The sequence below is a fragment of the Contarinia nasturtii genome, unplaced genomic scaffold, assembly GCF_009176525.2.
Source record: "Contarinia nasturtii isolate CC-2019 unplaced genomic scaffold, AAFC_CNas_1.1 Cnas_scaffold_810, whole genome shotgun sequence".
NCBI lineage: Eukaryota > Metazoa > Arthropoda > Insecta > Diptera > Cecidomyiidae > Contarinia > Contarinia nasturtii.
Window position 1 is genome coordinate 532,670 of NW_022198157.1, and position 22,201 is coordinate 554,870.

Genomic DNA, 22,201 nt, shown 5'->3' on the forward strand with positions numbered 1-22,201 from the left:
TTTGTAATTCCATTTGGCATTTGAAAATCGTTTGTTGTAGTTGTCGGTTTAAATATGTTGATTTTCCCTCGATTTCTTTCGGCATTGTTATTTATAGCCGAAACAGCAATGAAATCGAGAAAACTCTCACGCGTCTTTGAACACACATGGCACGCCAAAACGACATCACAGCACATATTAACATTCACATATCAATTTAATGTCTGTGTGCGTGCGTATGTTGTTGTTGTTGGTTGGTTGGTTTTATTTCCCTTCTCTATTTTTGTGTGCATTCACAGAAGATCACATTCGATCATTATAAAAATAAAACAAATAGATGTTTTTGTTGTTGCCTCGAAGTCACACAAGTGCATTCGACTATGATACACATTATGTGAGAGAATTATTTATAGAATTTGTCTATTTTTACATCAAATCACTTCTGTCACCTGACCTCTTCGGCGAGAAAACATTTTCGGCGATTTTCATTTTCCCATGCCGTTGTGACAGTGATGTTTCATGTTTATGTAAACGCAACAGCAAACATCTACACACCGAATTTGTTGGATCCAATTCAATTTGCGCTCATTCACTTTGCATATACAAATTATATATGCATCCACAAATTGTTGGTGATTTTTGTGTGATTTTCGGCCAAAGAGCGTTGTGTATTTTTCATGTATCTGATGGCATTTGCTTTGTTGTAATGTGTAAACAGCTTGTTATTTGCTTCACTTGATTTGTAGGCATTCACACTGACAAAATGACAAACGATTTTAAGTGTTTTCGCGTTCATTTAAGCCGAACAACATAGGAGAACCCCATGAACATATGTTTTATCGACACAGCATAGATCGATCTGTCATGCACTTTCCCTCTCTTTCTTTCTCCTTCACCGTGCCCGAAGCAAAAACTCAAATCAAATATCATAAAACATTTATTTTTATTTTTACCAAATAACAAAGAAAAAATGTAAAAGTTTGTATATAAAATACAATCGAAGCGAATAATTTCAAGTAGGATGCAACGGAGCCCATCTCTTCTATCTTCAGATGTGCAATAGATTCGAACATTTTATATTTGAAAGCGAGCAATAAATTTTCATCGTTTAAGCGAAAAATAAATGTTTTACATACAAACGAACAAAATTTATCTAACAATTGAACACCATGAAGCTGTCAAGAATATTTCAAACGAATCGTCGTATTTGTGGACCACAGCGAAAATTTTCGCTTGATTTATGCGTTGGCATATCTCAAACATTGTAGACATTGTAGATTGCCGTTGCCATTCGGCAATGTTTTATTTTGTATTAATATTTAACGTGATTTTGAATGCTTTTATGAAACATTGTTGAACAACAAACAATGTTGATATTTTTGATGTAATTTCACAAATTAAAATTGATTTAAGGTTCATGCCGGATTTCATGTGAATTGCTCCTTTTTATTGTTCTTTCACCTCCCGAGAGAGAGAGAGAGAGAGAGAGAGAGAGAGAGAGAGATACAAAAAAAGGCTCAAAGTTTTGAGTTGCAAACGCCAAAAAATGTTTTCTCATGCATAAATAATTGCTTTTATTTCCCCCGCCACATGAAAAATATCATTTTGGTTGCGCTAAAAATAGAAAAAACTCGTTATTTTTAATCTCGCTCACTCACACGCAAAGAGCCGTTGCTCTTTGAGCATGCCACATCCAAACAAAAACCCATCCAAATGATTTATCGGACAAAAAAGAAAAATGCGCAGTTTAAAAAAAAATAACACAAATTTTCTTGCCATTAAAATGATTTGTCTTCGATTTTTCAATTAACGGATTTACAAATTCTTTCCTCCTTCCACCACCGAAAATGTTTCTTGTCTACGCACACACATTGACATTGTCGCTTGAAATGCGAACGCTTTAGGTCGTCATGTTGATTACAAACAAAAAAAAGTTCGAAACAAAAATAGATTTCTGTGTGAATTTATGGATATTTTTTTGTTGCTTTTGGAAATAATTTATATTTGATTCGTTTCATGGTTGACAACATAAAAAATCAATTCATCATTTGTATGAACGGTTCGATTTTCGTAGAATTGGCGACACGTGTTCGCAGAAACATAAAAAAATCTTGGCGTGGACCTTAAAGAGTTGGCAAATGACTTGAAGTCGTATATTTTTTTTTGTTTTCACTATCACTTCCAATATTGTATCTATTTCTAGACCATTTGGGTGTGAGAAAAAGTACAATTTATACGAAATCGATATTTGTTGGTCGCTACGTTAAAACCCGATTCGACAATCAGCGGATGGAAGTAAAGAATGCTTATGAGCAAAGACGATGAAACAAACTTATTGAACCACTATAAAGCCAAAAATAGTGATTGGATGCGAGCACATGTTTCTGCGATCGTAAAATATCAGAACCGATTCTCAACCGATTTATATTTTTGTATATATAATCTGCTCTTTGAATTTAGTGTCGAAAATAGAATGCTTCTGGTTCTTCCATTACTTTATTATCTATAAATATGCATGTTCTGAAATTCAACATGCTTTTTTCAGTCTATTTTTTTGCGCCTTAAGCTATTTTTGTTGGCAATATAAATATGCAATGAGAATATAACAAACCGAGCGGTGGCGGTGACGGGGGGAGTAGGATGAGACATGTGTTGAGAACGTGTACTGCATTTAATCACACAGAGACTTTGGACAATATTTGGCTATTTATAATGGACGGTATGAAATCAATACTTGATCGTCAAGGTATAATTACATCGTCTCATCGTTTAATCGTTCAACTTAATTGGTTTTTTTTAGAGCGATATGAAAAAAAACAATGTGCCCTGTAGTGCTTGTAGTATATTTCCATATATGAATCGTCTGTTTTTATCTTTTACAAAAAAATTAATTGATTACGTGCTCCCCGGGCAAAACTTCAACCAAATTAATACATAGCATGTTTCGGTGCTTTGTTTGTATTCATTTCATCAAAATCGTATATTTCTATTATGAGTATCAATATTGTAATAAAAATACACCGAAAAAAAGAAGAAGATTGTTTGGCAATGGTTTTGCCATCAATTGGCACAAAAACATGGCAACACAATTTCTCTCTCTCTCTCTCTCTCTCCTCCTCCTCAGTGTGTGTGTTTATGTGTGCGGATAACAAGAGCATGCAATATTCACTTTGAAAGTCCTTCGACCACAAATAGTTTGACTATTTATAGAAGAATTTGCTCGCTGTAAACATTCACACAGAAGCAGAAAAAATGTCTTTGATCAGGAAGTGATTGCCGAACACAGGCACACCATAAAGCCATCTAATTATGAATATTGGAGAAAATGTGCGTTTATGAGCATTAATTCGGGGCGTTGGTTGGATATTCTTCGCTTTTAACGATGGAACGATTCTATTTATTGTATCAATTTTCTATGATGGTTCAAACATATAATAATGAATTTAACACGAAGCGTAAATTTCGTGAATAGCAGTGCTGTTTATACTATTTTAAGTATTCATTTTCATATTAAATGATGATTGATTTGCAGCCATATTGACTATATTCTATTGTGGTTTTTTTGCTTTTGGAATTTAATGAATTGAGCTCTTCGATTCGGAATTTACATTTCAAAATTCTCGTAAAAAGAGAAGTCCAATCTGCTATGCATTAAAGGACGGATCCATTTAATTTTTGAATACATGATTATCAGTGGAACAATTATTTTATATTTCTACCAACTGTCAGCAAAATGACCGTCCCGTTTGTTTGCTTGCTCAAAATAGCACACCAAATGGAACATCATGGTAGATCCATTAAATTGATGTACATGATATATCCACTATTGCACAAATGTACACACATTTATTGATATGATGAATAAATGAAAAACTGACTCGAATGCATTTTTTTTTTCAATTTTCAATTCACATTTTGAATTTATTCATTTTAACTAACTTATCGGACATATGCTCGTTTTTTCCGTCTTTATTTTTAGAATTCAGGTTAAAAAGGTCGAATAGATTTACAAGCTTTGTACAGAAAAAAAAAGAAGTGCGCTCAACTAAACGATACGAAATGAATACATGCATTAATTAATACAAGTGATGGTATTTAAAAGAGCATCGAACAAATACCGTTCGACGTAACGTGAAACAAATAAAAAACTATTGAATTGATAAATCACGACTTTTGTGTCTGCCACAATGGTTTTTTTCAGCACATCACTTTCGACAGGAAAAAAAGTTGAAACAAACAATCTCGTACATTTTAAAAATTCCAATTGTCGATTGCAAAAAAAAACTTCAGTTGAACAGTTATTTCGAGAGAAATTAATTAATGTTTCGGCGGCATTTCATTTAACAATCGTTGAATAACACCATACTTTCTGATTATCATCAAATCGACAGGGTATTTCGGGTTGAAACTTGATTAACTATAGAGGTCACACCGAATTCAATGCCAGTCAATAGCCTTTTTGCATTCCGTTTTCAACTCTTTTGTTGAACATTGCGATAATTTGAGTGATTTTTAACTTTGATTTGTTTTTAGTTATCAATTTAGAAACCATGAAAGTATATTTGTTGCCGAAAAAAATGCAGCCCATTTCATGAGCTCATCCAACCAAAATGAAAAAGAGCATACGAGCGAAAGTATGTTTAATTGGAAACCTTTGTTTATTCGTCTATTGACGTCATTGTGTTTTGTCTAAATATTTCGGTTGATCAAATGTGGCATCGAAGATGCCGGTCTTTGGTCAAAAATTCCACAACCTATATTCAATTTATCGTTTTTGGCTATTAGACCTTTCAGGTTAGTCTGGTTTTGTTTTATGATTCGTATTAGATGATATTGCCACTAATTTTGCATCGAAACTATCTTTTAAATTTAATAATTGAAAATGCAAAATGATGTTAAATTCAAACGTAATATAAATTAGAGCTGTCGATTGTAGCATAGAAATTCATTAGAAAAAGTCTAATGTGCACCGACACTCGAAAGAGAGTGAGTGAAGAAGAGAGATGGTGAAATTGCGAAATGCAAATTACAGATCAACGCCAACAGAAACATACAACTTTGACATTATCAAATTAATTGCAATAGAAATATAATCATCGATAGTGTTGAATTGTTGTTTTCAGAAATCACCATATAATTTCTTTCTTTTCATTAAGCTTCTCTATTGTTTTCATTAACACACAATCAATAGAATTAAAAAACTCGAAATACAAAAATAATCGCCTGCGAAGTGAGTTTCATTTTGATTCTCTCAAACTTGTCAGGCGATTCAATTAGTATGAGCAAAGCAAAACAAAAAAAATCAAACGGCACGAGAAAAGTGCACAAACAGACACATACGTGCCGATTCAAATGAATTTCACCATTTATATTTCTCTCTCACTCTCTCTACAAAAATCAGCGAAACGATTACGTATCAACATTTCAAATTGGCTCTTGGAATTGCATTGCAGTATATACAGAAATACAAATTTCCATTGATAGCATTTATTTATAGCATTGTGCAATTATTATCAATTATAAGCGGTTGTATCTGTAGATGTAGTTTGTCTTGTTTGGATAAGCCAATTGTGGCGGGAGCGAGAAGGAGAGATAGCGCGTCGCCAATAGCGGATAGCACGCAAATTATTTCTAATGCTGGCTTTGGCACTGTCAGCATGACGCATTTAAAAATAATATAGACGATGTTGTTATTGTTTCTTTTGTTTTTTCATCCCCCCCTCCTAACGAAATCGTTGTATTCACGAACGTTCGAGCATATGATCCGATAATTCGTCCATCAAATATTTCCACGAATATATTTTCTTCAACTATTGCATCTCTGTTCGTGACAGCCGAATGAAAATAGGAGAAACACGTCAAACGCTCATGCCTGACTCAGAGAAATTGGATTTTATCATTTGTTGTTTCGAAAAAAAAAGAAACAAATTCAATTTGAAAGACGATAAGGTCTGATCGGTTTTTATTTTTAGAAATCGAACAATTAATGGAATTACGTATTATTAATTAAAATCACAACAAAAAGCAAATATAAAGCCCAAAACCAGTTACGTGACCCAATGCTTAAAGAGAGAGAGAGATTGTCGCCGTTGTCGTTGCATATATATATTTTTTTCCATAAATTTGAATTCATCGCGGCTTGCAGCCGTTTGAACAATTCCGCCATAATTTCATATTGTGAATAGGACTTAGAGCTAATCAGCCAGTTGGATTTATTACTAAATCAATAAGCGATTATTAAATTATCGCTTCCGCAATGCAGTTGAGTGGAGTCGAGTCAACTTGACACCATTAAATCATATATGAATTATCAATTCAGTCATTCAATTATCATTCGCGTCAGTCGACTCAGTTTCTTCAGAATGATATCGCATTTCAAATGAAATTTTTGTAATCGTAATTAAAGAGAAAAAAAACAACAACAAACTGAAACCAGAATATGAATACCATCGAAAAACGATTTTATTATTTTCAGAAGTGTGATTCGTTCCAAAATCAGAAATCGTAAAATGTTTATTTTTGAAAATTAACTGAGCAGCGGCTGTGAGTCAAAATACAATCGGAATTATTTATGATAGTTGATAACGATTGCGATGCAACGAAGTGGTTGGTTACGTGCACGACTTTATATCGTTGCTTTCAGCAATCTCATTTCCATACAATCGTTTTATACATAGGGTTTTTTTTTGTTCTTTAATTTCAATATGAACCAAAAATAACCTCACCAAGACAAACAACCGATTTTATTTTTAGAATTGATTACAATAAACGTTCAAACATGTCGATGCAATGCAGTCGCGCTGTGAGGCCCTTTAACGAGTTTAGATAAGTTCTTGATGTCAGGCATTCAAATATCATACACTGACTTAATGACAATAATGAAATTAACGGAATCGCTGACAAAACCGCGAGCTATCATCAATTCGACATGTCAATCAAATGCGACAAATCAAATTAAATATTAAAAACAAGGGATAGAGAGAATGCAGCCATTCTAAAATGCAGTTCGACTGAAAAAAGATCGAGAAGTATATATAGATTTGTAGGGGGAAAGGCGAGAAACGATGATTCAATTGCTTTGTCGAATATTTCACAATTGAAAATCTCGTAGACATTTTGGTTTCGACGACACGAATATATACTAGTTTTACATATGAAACATACAACGCGGTAGAGCGCTTGCAATTTCATTGTGATTTTTAAATATCAACCTATGACTGCACACCATCAGCTACAATTCTAATCGAATCAATTCAATGAATTATCAAGTAACGTTACTTTCATAGCAATTCAATTGAAAATTACAATTATAATGATGACGATAACGAGTACATGTAACATTAAATTTAAAAATGGAGAAAAACAGATGCACATATAGTTTGTTTGGTGGTTGTTTTCACTAGAATTAAATGGCCGAAACAAGTATTTAATTGAGCGAGCAAGTAAAGGACGGACAGAGCGAAAGAGAGAGAGACAGCAAGTGTCTGTGAGAGAATTTTCTCGAATTGAAAATTCATAATAAATAGACAATGGTCATAATTTACATCAGCTCGGATTGTTTCTAAACTGTGTGCTTCAACGTGAGTATAGATTAAAATCCAGACTGCGGAGCGAATGCTAAAAATATGATTGCGACATAAATGTTTGCAGTCGAGCGTGTGTGTGTGTGTGTGTGATAGTGAATGTGATGCCACATGTTGAATTTGTTTGTTGTATTATGCTTAACCTCTTTTCCCTTGGATCGTGTAACACAGAGATTTTCCACTTTCTCTCTGTTACAGGCTGTAACATTCCGAGCCATACGGTTATGTCACATTTCCACATGATGATGACGACGCCGATGATACATAGCATTGAGAGCACAAGAATAGAGCGCTATGAATGTGAGAATGTGCGATGGATGTTGCCTTTGCCCGTTGTATGCCACTAGTTTTGGATAATCCAAATGGTATGACATTGTGTGCGTGACTGATATGTGAACATTTGCATAGCACATAAGTTGAAATATGTGCCATTGCATGTGCAATGAATTTGAATTGATGATCTTACTAGTGAATTGTGAATATTTTGAAGATGTAGTTGCTTGAAATCAGTGGCATTGTGCCTGTTTTGATTAAAGCCATGCTGACAACGTCAATGCTATCAATGCAAAAGACGTTGGAATCAGTTGTCAGCTTGATTGTGTGAATAGTTAGAGCTTAACAGTGGCTATAATTGGCTTCACTTCAAACCCATAAGCGCATGCATTGAACCAATTGAAAAAATCTAAAAATAAATAGTTTGTGCGAGCAAAAAATGCAGTGGCTTTCAAAAAAGAGTCAAATGGAATAAATGAAGCGAGATGAGAGACATGCATGGCATGCATATAGATTGTTTTATGCGACGGAGAGAGAGAGAGAGAAAATGTTCATCGGTGGAATAAACATTGGTTGTACGGTAAATGCTGCGAGATTGTCGCAATGAAATTGATGCCTATGTGAAGATATCAATGTCTATTTTGGCGTCGCTTATTCTGCCAGTGCTTATCGCTTGCCTCAAATCGAATAGCTAATAAAAAAAAATGCCGTTCATGCCAAACCACTACAAATGGTTTTGATGCTTGTTGATCATTCGACCGTTTTCTATCTCACTCTATTCAGCCTCCATCCAAACTCCACTTTAATAGGCCGAAGTAAACAAAAATATAGTTAAATAGCAAGAAATAAACAAGAAAACAATGTAGAAGAGAGAGTGAGAGAGAAATAAAAGGAAAAAACACTTCATTTAAAACGAATTGAACACGAGAAGCTCATTTTTTTCCTGTTATATCATTGTATGTGTCTTTGTTCTCTTTCAACGTTATTTTGCCTTCTTTTAGAGAGAATTTGCCCTCAGCCGACAGTGATACAACAGTGAATAAGAGTCCAACAAGTGCGCAATCCAAAGTGCGCATTGTGTCTATTTTTAGAAACGGCATTATATTGGGTGTATGATGTACTACATTCTACACTAATATACATATATTCACCACTTGAAACAGATAGATGTTCGCTATCGCCATAATTGTATTATAATACAGCATTCGTTTTTCAGTATATGTACACATTTTATATATTATTAAATTGTAATCTCTTACAAATGCTTCTGCTTCTTATTATTTATGTCTTAGGCCCTCGCTCGCTTTATATGCATATATTTGGCTGTGCCTTTGGCCTGTTTTGCTTTTCTCTTGTCGACTTTCTTATACACATAAGTGTTTATATAGATTGCGGGGGACTTGTAACATAAATTTAATTTTGTTTCCCTCTGCAAACGTTTAAAAATGTCAATTCCAATACCGAATCAAATTACAATGCATCCGACACATTTGTTTCGATACAATGTTTTTTTAATTGCTGTGAAATCATCCTTGATAATGGACGACAATTTAAAACCAGTAAATATACTATTTTCAAGCCGATTCGATTCACTTGTTTATTTTTGGGCATTTTTCGTCTGGAACCCATTTGTTCTCCGAATCACACATTGACTGTATATATAATTCAACATGTGTTTAAAACATAAATCGCAATCCGTTGTATGGTTTTTCAAACCAAATTTTAAATACATAATCTTTTTGATAAGCCCTTTAATTTCTTTTCCAATTCGATATACGGTTCGTAGTTCGGTTTTCAGCACTGTCTCAGCATAACGCACAGAGACTTACAGCATAGGGATTTCGGATGGTCCATACCGTACATATTGATTAATAATGTTAAGCCCTGAAAATGTCTAAAAATAGAAATCTGCACGAAACATGGTACTTACGTACTTATCCGCACTTGATGATGGCTCAAAAATGGGAATGAACAAATTGGGATATTATGTGTTAAGTACGTAACAACCTATACAGTTGGGTCGTACAGAACAATTGTATATATTTCAATCATTTCTCCAGCACCTGAACTCAAACATACATTGATCGGAAGAAACACATAACACCATTTCTATTAATGCGAAATGATGAAGTGTTCTTTCACAAGTTGCCTTGGACCAATTGCTTGCATTTTGAATAACAACCGATTTGACTATTCGATCATTCACTTGAAACTGAAGCCAAGCGGTAGAATGCGTTTGAATCAGAGCTCGAGTCCACCTCAATGAGATTTTTATTGGCTAGTTTTTCAAATGACACATTTACGGCCACCTTCTCTTTTTTTGAATAAGTGCCCTTCGTCATTCGATGATGAATTGACTAATTGCTCATTTTCTCAAATGATAAATTGTTTATAACAAAAAAATCGTCGTACCTAATCTTTCCACTTCTCAAATTAAAAATAATAATAAAAAAAATATGTTTTAATATCACTTTATTAAGCGAGATTTTTATTAAGTAGTATCAATAATATTTGTTACCTAGGGAAATCACTCCACATAGAATATCTATAGTATTTCAGCTGTCTTCAATTTGGCCCAATAAAGTCCACACCACAAAAAGTAACAATTTCCATTAAAAATGTATGGGCTCCAAAGTGGACTCAATATATATGGATTTTAATTGAATTCTGTACGAGGATAACCGAAAAAAATGAGGACACAAGCGGGAAACGATTTTCTGATCATATACATGAAGAAAATAGAATGAAAAGTGAAAAAAAACAGAGAGAAATTTATGTCAATATCACTGTGTAAATCAATTTTTTTTCTCTCAAATGCTACATATTCAGCTGAACAAAATATATTTTGAAAATAAAAACAAATCACAAACGATGCATGTGAACAGTTCACACGTAAAATTCATTCGGTAGCGCGCCATATATAAATACATAGGGTATCCAGTACATAGAATTTGTTTGTAATTTGTTATTGCTATAGAGTTTGATATGCTATTTCTAAAAATAGATCAAACCAACGAACGAATGGAAAAAAGTCATACAATAAATGAAAACAAAGCACTTATACATACAACGAGAGAGAGAGAGGTAGAGAAATAGGCGAAGAGCGAGTGGAGAAGCAAAATACTAGCTGGCACAAAATTCGTATGGGTCTGAATGGAATGGAATGAAATGAATGCCGTCGTAGTAAATATGCCTTATATAATACATAAATACGATGAATTTACTGATCACGCAAGGGTTTGCATTGCGACACTTGTAAGAGCCAACACTTGTATGAGCTATGCGAATTAGGGCCACATAAACGATATGAAGAACGTAAAGGAATGAAACGAAACAATATTCGAATGTTTTGTATACACATCGACATTCCATGGCAATCGCATGACATTGCAATTCAATTGTATAAGCTCATATTAATATTGTATTTGATTTAGTTTGACCACGCACACAAATGCCAAGAATATTCTATGGCCAATTTCGAAAAACTTCAAGCAGCAATTTTGAAAAACAAAAATGTAAATGCCAAAAGGTCGAATTGAAATACGAACTTCTGCCTGACTGAGTTTCAGTGTTTTTTTTAATCATAGACACTAATTACGGATGGTGTTCGGCTCACATCTACACCCACCCAGTGTCAGATCGAGCGTTTATAATATGTCAAAATGATGTCTGCATTGATAGCGGGTCAATTTTGATCAAATTTAAAAGCTCGCAAATGAGCCCCAGTGTCATCGCCAACCAAACTGAAAATCATTATCATTTATTCTTCCAATCATCATTGCCGAACATTTTCTGATGCGTTAATTGTTGTTTATTTTCTCCACTCTGCACTCACAGATAAACGTTCACACACATATTCAGTCGCATATACACCGATCCGTTTAGCGTTCACGTGTCTCAACAAAATTCACTCAAACAAGCGAATATTTGATTATGTATGATTAAAAATAAACATCTCGTTGCGTTGTTGTCTTTTCATATTTATGTGTGTTTCGTTTCCTTTTCCACGCGCGCTTTATGACTTAGATGGAGCACACGAAAGAGATAGACACAAACACACATGTGAAGCGGTTCGCGCTCACATCGTTTATATGTTGTGTTTGTGTCGAAGCTTTTTTTGTTTCATCGGTATACAAGTGTACGCATATATATATAGTCGCAATGTTATTTTGAAATGCTCACTCATACATCTTTGAATGGGCACACGCAGACAGGCGCTTCAGGCAATACTTTTACATGTGTTACAGTCGTGATGAGCAAGTCACCCGTTTTTCAGTGCTATCGCGTAGCAGTATTCAATGTAGTTGCCATTCGACTGGACGTATTTTATCGTATTATCTCGCTTTTCGAGATAGTGAAACAAGACACACACAAGAACCATCAATGAAATGTTGAAAAATTTACAACGTTTTTTGTTTTTTTCAAAAAAAAAAGAGAAACATACAGTGAACAGAATAAAATAAAACAAGCGATAAAATCGCACGTATGACGTACGCAAAAAAACACTTTTTTTTTGCTAAAATCCAAATTTAACTGGACAGAAAATTGAGAAAACCAAGCGGGTCGTTACATTGGACGCACGCAACAACGTTGTTTTTTTTTTTCATGTGTAAATCAATTTGAATTTGATTTAATAAGCGCGCAACGTTAATAACAACAACAGCAGCAACAACGGAAGCAACAGCTACGACAGTATAAAAATACGAATAATTGACTTAAGTGAAATAGAAAAAAGAAACGAAGCGAAATAAGTAACAGAAAGAGTGAAAAGATGATGTGCTGTAATCAAAAAGAAGAAAAGAAAAACTAGAAAATGATCGACAATAAAAAAATTTAGTGACACAAAACAAGTCTGCGCTAGATATTTTGAATCAATTAACTTCGTCTGATTTTGTTTTATAAATTATACCAACTACACATCTCTCGTCGTCTGTTCGGTAATGAAAAATTTTAATATGTCGATTCGTTCATTGAATAATTTGATTTTTTTTTAAATTAATTTATTTTTGTGTTTGAGTGTGTGTGTGTGTTAGTGTGTTTTGAAAAATTTAACGTTTTTTTTGTTTCATCAACTTTTGTACATTTGGTGTATTTAACGATCTTACTGACTCGTCAAAATGTCACAATTTTTGATCAAAATAAAAAAAAATGCAAAAAAACCAAACGAAATATAGACAAAAAAAAAGCAAAACGGCTCATTCAATCGGTGAAATCATTATTAAAAATACGAAAACAAGTTCGTTTGATACTGTTATTCCTATTTTTTTATGGTCGTTGTTATTGTTGAAAGCACATTGCCAAATATCGTTCGCATTTTTTTCGCTCTCTTTAAGTATGGCTTACCAAAAATTATTTCGGCAGTGTGCTACATTTAGTGCGAAAGTGGAATTTCTTTTGTTCGAATTTTGCTTTGTATCAATTCGGTGGTATTTTATTGGTGAAATGAATTTGCGAATTAAAAATTCAGATGAATAGCAAAAATTTGCCAAATATTGAATTTGTTTGAATTCAACCCTCGAATTTGATAGTGCCTGCAATGAAAAACTATCATTGAACACTGAATGAACATACTCAAAGTAAAATACGACTAGAAAATTATGTTAAAACATTCCAAGAATATCGCTATAATCTTGAATTCTTGGAATTTTTTTTTCATACTTTTAATCACTCTCAAGCACTTTTGCTTTATTTTTTTCTGGTTTTTTTATAATCCCATACAAACAATCTACTCTTTTTTTTAGCGAGAAGAGCGGTGACCATTGCGCGGCGATAGTAATTGATATAATTGAGTAATAAATGCTGTTTTGTTTTCCGTTTTTCTGGAATGTTTTGACATTAATGCCATTGCTTATCTTCTCGACAGTTGTTTATTCTTCTATGGTCAAAGTAGTGTGCGTGTATGCATTGAAATTGTCATTGAAATGGCGTGTGTGTATGTGTCAGTTGCAAACAAACAAACAATGATAAATGTGCAGTAGACACAAACATAAACGAACGAAACGTGCGTGAAGAAAAGACATTAGCGAGCTGAACATCTTTCTATGCCTATGTCAATGAGAGATAATCAGAAAGCGGTCGCTGAGAAGTGAGAACTAGCCTGATAATAAATAGTAGCAGATTGAATGTGTTCTGCTCCTATCGCATTGGAAAGTTTTTTTTGTTATTCCGCTCTATACAATCGATATACAGAAATGTATCGGATGGAATTCAGACGCGATTCTGACGTGCTTACATTGAACTTTAAATCAAATATAAAAATATACGCAAAGTTCAGTCGAAATTGGCTATCTCTGATTTTTGAATGCGCACATTTCTCGGAAAAAGAAGCCACGCTCAGTTCTTTTTTTTATTTTGTGTTTTTTTATTGTTGCTCAGCTTTGGTAAAAATAGACGAGACATTTTTACTGCGAATACATCCGTGCAGAATAAAGAACGAGATCATCTATATTAATTGAGAGAATTTGAGTGAGCATACGCCACAAATATGCCCACGCAAACGCTTTGTGTACAAGAATGAACAATGTTCTTCGTTTGTCGCTTGCAGCGAAAATACAAGAATTAGAGAAACTCCTACAAGCAATCAAAGATCACTATCAAGTATTTTTGTGAGACTTTGCTCTAAAAATGTTTAATAAAAATCATTTCAATTTGATGACAGTCCATTTGTCAACATCTCATTTCAATAATGTGCACGTTTTATTTGAGTTCAGGTAACGCAATGGCTCCAAAGAAGCACGAAATAGATTATGCTCTGATTGCATACGCATTTTTAAAACGTCTCTTGTTTGGAGACTTTCTTTCTCGCACTCCGGAGTAACAAAAAATATCGATTTAATAAATTAATCTAATGAGACTATAGTAGAGCCGAAATGTGCACATATTTTGGAGAGACAGGTTAACATGCAATACGTGAACAATGTTCAGTTGTGCATCTACCTTTCTCATTTCGATAAATTTTGTATCTGGTCGTGTTAAAATAAATACATTTGAAAACACCGACTCGTTAAAACAGCACTTGATAATATGGCGTCGACGAGAACGCAGGCCGGTTTAAATATTGCAAGAAATTTTTTTATCGTGCATTCATTTGACTTTTAAAATGAAATAAAAATGCCGATGAGAATATATACAATTCATATGCGACGTAATTTTGGTAATTTTATTTTAAAAAAAGAAGTCATATCACCTTCATCGAAATACGAAGCCAAATCGAATATATATTATATATACACATGCACACGCACAGACTCGAGCGTACCGAAAATCCAGTTTTGGATCCAACAACAACGACAACCATTTTTTTGTTAATTTTGATCTTGAATCGAATGTAAAAAAAATCACAAAGCGATAAGCGAAAAAGTATTATTATTTTAGGAACTGTTTGCCGCGACGAAATCATCTATTTAAATTAGATTTCGTAGCAAAGAAAAAACACTGATATATTTTGATATTTTGCAATGGATGTGTCTGTATGTATGTTTTTCATTCTTCTTAAATTTTTCTCCCTTGGATTATTCTGAAACAGATCATTTTTGATGATAAAAATGCTTGTGTGTTTCTTTTTTTATCAAGGTCCATTAATTCATATTACACATCTTTTTTTGCGAATGAAATTTTCTCTTTGAAATTATAAAATGGTTTGATAAATTCAGCAAAAAAAAATATTCTTTAGAAAAAAAAAACAAAACAGGAATTCCCAAATTTGTTTACCACTAAATTGTGATGAAAAAAGATGCATACCATTGCGATCAATTTTTTCTCTCTCTTTCCATTTACTATTCTTTCCCGTTGCGCGTTTCATTTTGCGTTGTTCACGCATTATCGGCACGGCATTAGTAATGTAAGCATATTTATCTGGGTGCGTTTGTGTGCATGAAATTGTCTTACATTCATTACAAAAATCATTATGATAACAGCACAAATAAGAAAACAATCCATTTTTAATAATTCATTTCTTGTTTTCAGTAATAAAAACTTCTCAGAATGAACTAAAAAGTGATGACTGACAAAAAATTTAATCTAAATTAAAAAAAACATCTTCAATTGAAAGTGAAAAACGTAAACAAAATCGTCGTCGAAACAAAAAGTGACAATTTGAAATGACAATGATCAACAGCAGTTGAATCGATCATCAAAATAATAACAACAGCAAACAAACTAAATGAAAGAGAGAGAAAGAGAATGAATGTGTGTATTTTTATGATTCCCTGAATCCCTGAAGCAAATCAGTTAAAAAAAATTGAGTTCGAAAAATACGATGAACACATAAAGTACGAAGCAAATTATACACTGTAATTGATTTCCGATAAAATTCTGGAGCAAAGAGAATGCAGGCAGTCAAGTTAGGTGAGTGATTTCAAAGGGAGAAAATTGCATTTTCTGTCCAAAAAAACAAAAAAAAAAAAAAACTAAATTCTCTTCTTAAACGTTGATGCGGCCAAACACTTGTGTTTGATCGACGCATTTCATGATCGCACCCGAAATTCATTCGTACTTGTTTATAAACAACTGTTCATCATCATAGCCGATCTTAATAGGTCACACGCGTAATAATATCTGACGATAAATGTGTTCGTTTTGTCACATCATCTCTATTGAGCTGAAATATACAATACAATTTTACACCAAATGTGTTACCGTTTTCTTTCCTCAACACTTCACGTTTAATCAACGCGTGTATCAGAGTTATAAAAATTCCAATATCGTTCAAGACTTTTCATACCGACCGAAGAGACTAAAATAATATTCGCGTGTACACAATGGCTGTCATTTATCATAATTGTTGACGTCGTTTCAACATTATGAATTCAATTGTTGAGACAAAATGAACTGCACAAGAATGCATTGAAAAATTGATTCAAGTTGAAAGAGTGTATCGGAAATGGTGTCAAGTAAATGTGGAACATTTAATGAGAGTACAAACGGCGCATGATAATCACCAAAACATATATATATATGAGTGTATGCATTTTGCATGGCTCAATGAATGGAAAATTAGTTGGCACAAGTTTGATCGGCAAAACGATTCGAAATTGAACGGTTAGCATCAGTTTGTAACATATTCCATTTGCATATTATAAATAAATATTTGAATTCGATTCTTTTTCGTTTTCATATTAGTATCGAAATTTTTCCGTTGTCGTTCTTTGGCCGCATTCCGTTTGCATTCTCATCTCTAGCGTGAAGTAGCTTGTGTACAAAGTTTCGTATGCAAAACAATGGCAAACGATCGAACGAGATCCAACGTGAGAGAGTGGGGTAGAAGGAGAAAGCGCAACGCGCATAAGCGCGATTTCTTCAAAGGATTCCGTTTTAATTATTATATTTCTGGCTGATGTGCTTGTTTGTTTTCGTAGGATGCGTGTCTTATTTGCCTACTTGAAATTAGATTATATTTATATTTCCTCTCGCTCTCTCGTCTATTTATATTGGCGAAAGAAAAAAAAACGTTCAACTTTTTGTGTCTCTTTTTATCAGTTTTAATATATTTTCGCGTATAAATATCATACCAATTTGACATTTTTATTTGTGATGATGCGACGCGTGGAGCTGATGATGTCTGCCAAACAGGATGTTCATGCACATAACACTTTCTCTCTCTCTCTCTCTCTCTCTTTCCTGCTATTCTCATTCCATATTAAGTTTTCACTATTTTTCTTTTAACCGCTCTCTTTGCCACAAAGCAAGCGAAAAAAAGCAAATCACAAAGCCAAATGAAAAAGTCAAAGAACTGATTGCAAAGAAGAAACATCTTTATGATTTTATGTTTATGATGAACATTGAAATGTGTAATGAAAACGTCTGGAATAGTACTTTACACTTTGAAGGTGTTATAATCCGGCCTATTAAAAAGCGATTAGCATTCAATGCCGGAACGAGGTGAAATAAAAAGATTCCACACCACCAAACTGATTATTATGATGGAAATGTTGAAATATCGATTGCTGCACATTTATCTGAGATAATCTTGTTTTTTAAGTGGAGTGCAGATCTTTATTTACATGATACATGTATTTTGAATAGATTTTTAATCGAAAATAAAACCATAAAAGCTCATCATGTTATCTAGATATTTCAAATTATGAGTAAAACTTCCGAACAAATCGAAATAAGTGGAGGCGAATAAGAACCAGAGAAAGGAATAGAGAAGAAAAAATAAAGAAAAAACAACTATCGCTTTTATCAACGAATGGAATTATCAGTTGCGCGTGCGACATTCACCCATAGATAGTCCAATTAACCGATGTAGTTTTTTGCTGTGTGCATTTTCATTGGAGTACAAGCGCCCAAACATTGTTCGATAAATCGAGCGTTTTTGAACACGTTAAAAATACTTTTTTATTGGAAACTTTTATTTGAATCCAATTATAGCTGTCTATAAATGAAATTTGAAGCTGATTTTTGCTTGACACGCCAAACGATGGATGCAAGAAGTTGAATAAAATCTCGCACATGATGGTTCGCTTCGAAAAATGGTTTTGAGCATTCGGAATGGCGCATCATATCGATGTGTACACACAACAATTTTATAATTATACGCGTGCTGTGATATTATATATTTAGGATTACTAAAGCGTTGAAGGCGGCCGAATGTATTGCGCACTGCTCTCTCCCTCTCTCTATCTCTCTCTCTATCTATCTCTTTCAACATACAGAATATACAATATAAAATAGATTCTTCGTTATATTTTTAGCACTTCGCGCTTAATGCGACTGACAGAAATTCGGGCTTTTTAACGATTGCTGAACAATTTAAAAATAAATGCGTTCAGTTTATTAATAACTCAATTGAACTATGTCTTATTCATTTATATTTCTCCCTCGTTCATGCTCTCTCTCTCTCACTCTCACTCTCTTTCTCGCTTGTGCCTTGCTTTGTACTGCTCTGAATTCGCTTTAAAATGAATTTCCTCGGCATGGCTTGTGTTTTTTTTCTCATACTGTCTAGTTGTCGTTCTCACCTCGAATGCATTGTTTCATGCCAACGCGATGTCATGCATTTTCTATAAAAAGTGACTTTGTTTGGTTTGACTACCAAAGCGAAGCTATTTTATGAATGCCAATATGTATTCAAAATCAATTCGTCCATGCTACTTGCAACATCTAAATTTATCGTTTCGGAAAAATCGCATATTCAAGCATTTTAATGATTACAACAATAAATGTTGTCAAAACGATGATTTGCATTCGATTTATTTTTAAAATGGAGAACGTGAAGATGCCATGTTTACTTTGTAATGCAAATCGTTGAAACCTTCGTTTTCTGAAAACATGTACAAAGTTCGCATGTACAATTTGGTTTGCACGCATCAAATCAAGTCGTTCGAAACCAAAAAAAAAGTGAACGTAAAATGATGAACATCATAGTGATAAGCGTGCTTTGCATTCGATCATTCTCGATAACCGGTTGCGATGTCATCCGCTCATCACATAATAAATTCACTTGCGATTGATTGAACAACTATGAATTCTGTGGCCACATGTCTGGGTATTACCACAACTATTCATGTGTGGCTTATCGAATCGCATTGTCAATTTGTAGCCATGATGAATTGAACCTAATTCAATTGTCAAAAAACGGCACGTGTATCATATTTGAAACTCACAGACAACCGAACGGTCACTGTTACGCATTTGTTATATTATAAATTGCCGATCACATTTTTGAGAAGCGCAAAATAAAGTAGTCACAACTGGATTTATGCCGAAAGAATCGAAGCAAAAAAGAAATGAAAGGCAATTTTAATCATTTACATGCAGCAGAGTGAAAGATAGTGCGACATTTGCTGAAAAAAAGTAAAAGTCCGAAACGAAAGCCGCTTGAACAGCCGACCGTCCAACCCATTGTGCAAACATTCAAACAATTAATAGGTTTAGTTTCCGGTAACGAACCAATGAGAAACTATCGACACTGTGTGCGCGCAATGTGTTGGAAACTCTATTAATAGAAAAATATCGTATGTTCAAGTTGATTATTGCGAAAGAAACGTGGCTTGTAAAAACAACCGTTTTGATGGATTAGGCTGGTAAAAATATGACCACAATCGATATATATATGCCATTATGAAGGTTTTTTCGCTTTGTTTCGATAAATTCGGCAGATTTCACTTTTGTTTCACCACATTGCGCATTGTGAACAAAGAACACGTGCTTGTTCGCTTAGTCCACAATTTCATTAACACCATTTTGCTGCCACTTTGGAACTTGACCACGTTGGTGGCCGTTTGTTTATTAAACACGAACACACAAATTCGAGGCTCGAATTTCGTTTGAAGTTTCTATTGAGAGAGAAAAAATTGCAATATGCTTGAACTTCGTTTCTACATTCCAATTCGATGACTTAGTTTTTTTTTCTAAGAAGAATAGCGCTTTTCCGCATTCTCTGGTCGTCGCTTGTGACGACGAAGGAAAACATAGCTTCCTTTAAGATCAATATTTTCGATAGTAAAATGTGATAGAATAAACTAGGTTACGCACCATTGGCTGTTGTCTTGACACAAATCGCTTGCTTATATGTATAGAGGGAAAGAAAACGTTACTGTTGCTAAACAATTTAATCAAATCCATGGATAATAGCAATTGAATAATTTGACAGCAAATAAAAATGAAGACCCCTTTGTGCAAAAGAGGATATTATCATTCCGAAGACAATACAAAAATATGAATCAAAACCGTTGGAGCTTGTTTACGCACTTGTTTTTGTTTACGAAGAAGATATGCAGGCTAACTCACTAACAAGACAAAACTCATGTAATAAAATAAATACGACATTAGATTAGATAAACAACACATACAATCCATGCGCAAAAAACAACAACAACAAATGTTTATGATGTATCGCATTTTAAAATTGCAATTCATTTTTTTATTGTTGTTGTTTTTTATTCGCATTCGATGGTCAAGTTTCATTGGAATGGCACACGCCATACGACGGTTTTTTGTGTTTCATTTTATGGTTTTTGTTTGATCTTTTCCGCACAAATTGAGTGTTATGTATTGTAATCACCTCAAAAATGTAATGTGCATTTACCCCCTGAAAAGTAACAAAGAACCGCAAAGAGGTGGACTCTTTTTCCGAACCACACCACAAGTTTTTGGTTTAAAATTAATCTTTCAACATTCAAAGTTTAGAAAAACTGGTCTTCCGGATATAAATGCGCCTTTTTTCCGGCGTACATTAAATTATTTATCATGGCAAACACATGTAATCCGTCACTTCAACATTTTTTCATATTTACTATTTCGGAATTCGAACGAATGAAACAAAAAACATCGCCTGAATTGACTAAGCATAAATGTGAAGTGCAATGTGATTTGCTTTTTATTGACAAAGTTATTTTTAGCCATTCGTTTAACGGTTATTGTAAATGTACGAAAAATGTGTGAAAACATACACTTTGAACGCGCTAAAACGAACAACCTGTGAACAAATGTTGATTAAGTTTTTTTCCACCGGAATATACGTGCGAATTGACGACCAAAATTGATACTATTTGAACAACAACACCGCGCACCAAAAAACATACTCAATTATTGTATGTGTGTATATAAAAATCAAACAAAATCAAACAAAGTCGTGCCTTTCAATTCAAATCACTTTTATTTATAGAACCGTGAGAGACAGTAAAAAAATTGTTTCTGATTTCTTCATTTACCAAAAAAATTCCTTACAAATAAATAATTTGGTGGTATTATTTTCGATACTTCATTTCGTGATTTCGTTCATATTTTATGAACGGCGTAAAAAGCCGATGTATTTTTAGTTTCATTAATGTCCAAATAATTACCACCACATTGAACGCATTTCACCGGCATAAAACAAACCTTCAATAATAATGTGAAACAATTTAAAATTGATTAAATATAGTTTGTTTTGTTCACTTTAAAACATACGACCGCCGTCCAAAACAATATTCTTTTATTTTAGAAAAAAACTTGTTTTTTTTTTTTCATATTCATTCTTTGAGGTGATCAATACTTAATGTTGTTTGGTGAATTTATGGATTTTTATACATAAACGGTTCATGCGAATGGAAATCTCGCATATCATGCTCCAAACGAAGAGAAAAAAAACATTATTGCTTTTTACAACACATTATTTTTAAACACCTCGTTCAGTCAATGGTGAACTTTATGCGCTCAAACAAAACTATAAATCACAATAACTAGCCGAGAAATATACAATTTTACCCTCTCCAACAAAATTATCACTCAGAAAATTGATTGAGGTTTTCGGCACACGAAAATGAAATAACAGCACTTTTTGTTTGAAAATGCGTGCGAGCCCACTTACAAGTATTTCAGAGAGCATTGGCACATTGCTTCGTTCGAAAAAAAATCCAATCCATGTTATATCTAAATCTAAT

General features: G+C 33.6%; 1 protein-coding gene across 6 annotated transcripts in view; it reads left to right on the forward strand.

Annotated features, from left to right (window-relative positions):
- The window catches only part of LOC116341841 (histone deacetylase 4), a 48,510-nt gene that overhangs the window by 10,078 nt on the left and 16,231 nt on the right, over positions 1-22,201 (forward strand). The window contains exons 1-2 of one of the 6 annotated variants that reach the window (XM_031769147.1): positions 12,116-12,772; positions 15,801-16,181. The exons of 4 other annotated variants lie outside the window; for them this stretch is intronic. In XM_031769147.1, coding sequence (XP_031625007.1) covers positions 16,163-16,181 — 19 coding nt within the window. In that variant the 5' untranslated portion in view covers positions 12,116-12,772; positions 15,801-16,162. Of the gene's footprint in view, positions 1-12,115; positions 12,773-15,800; positions 16,182-22,201 lie in introns of those variants that run through there. One more of the 6 variants, XM_031769150.1, reaches the window with a different exon arrangement.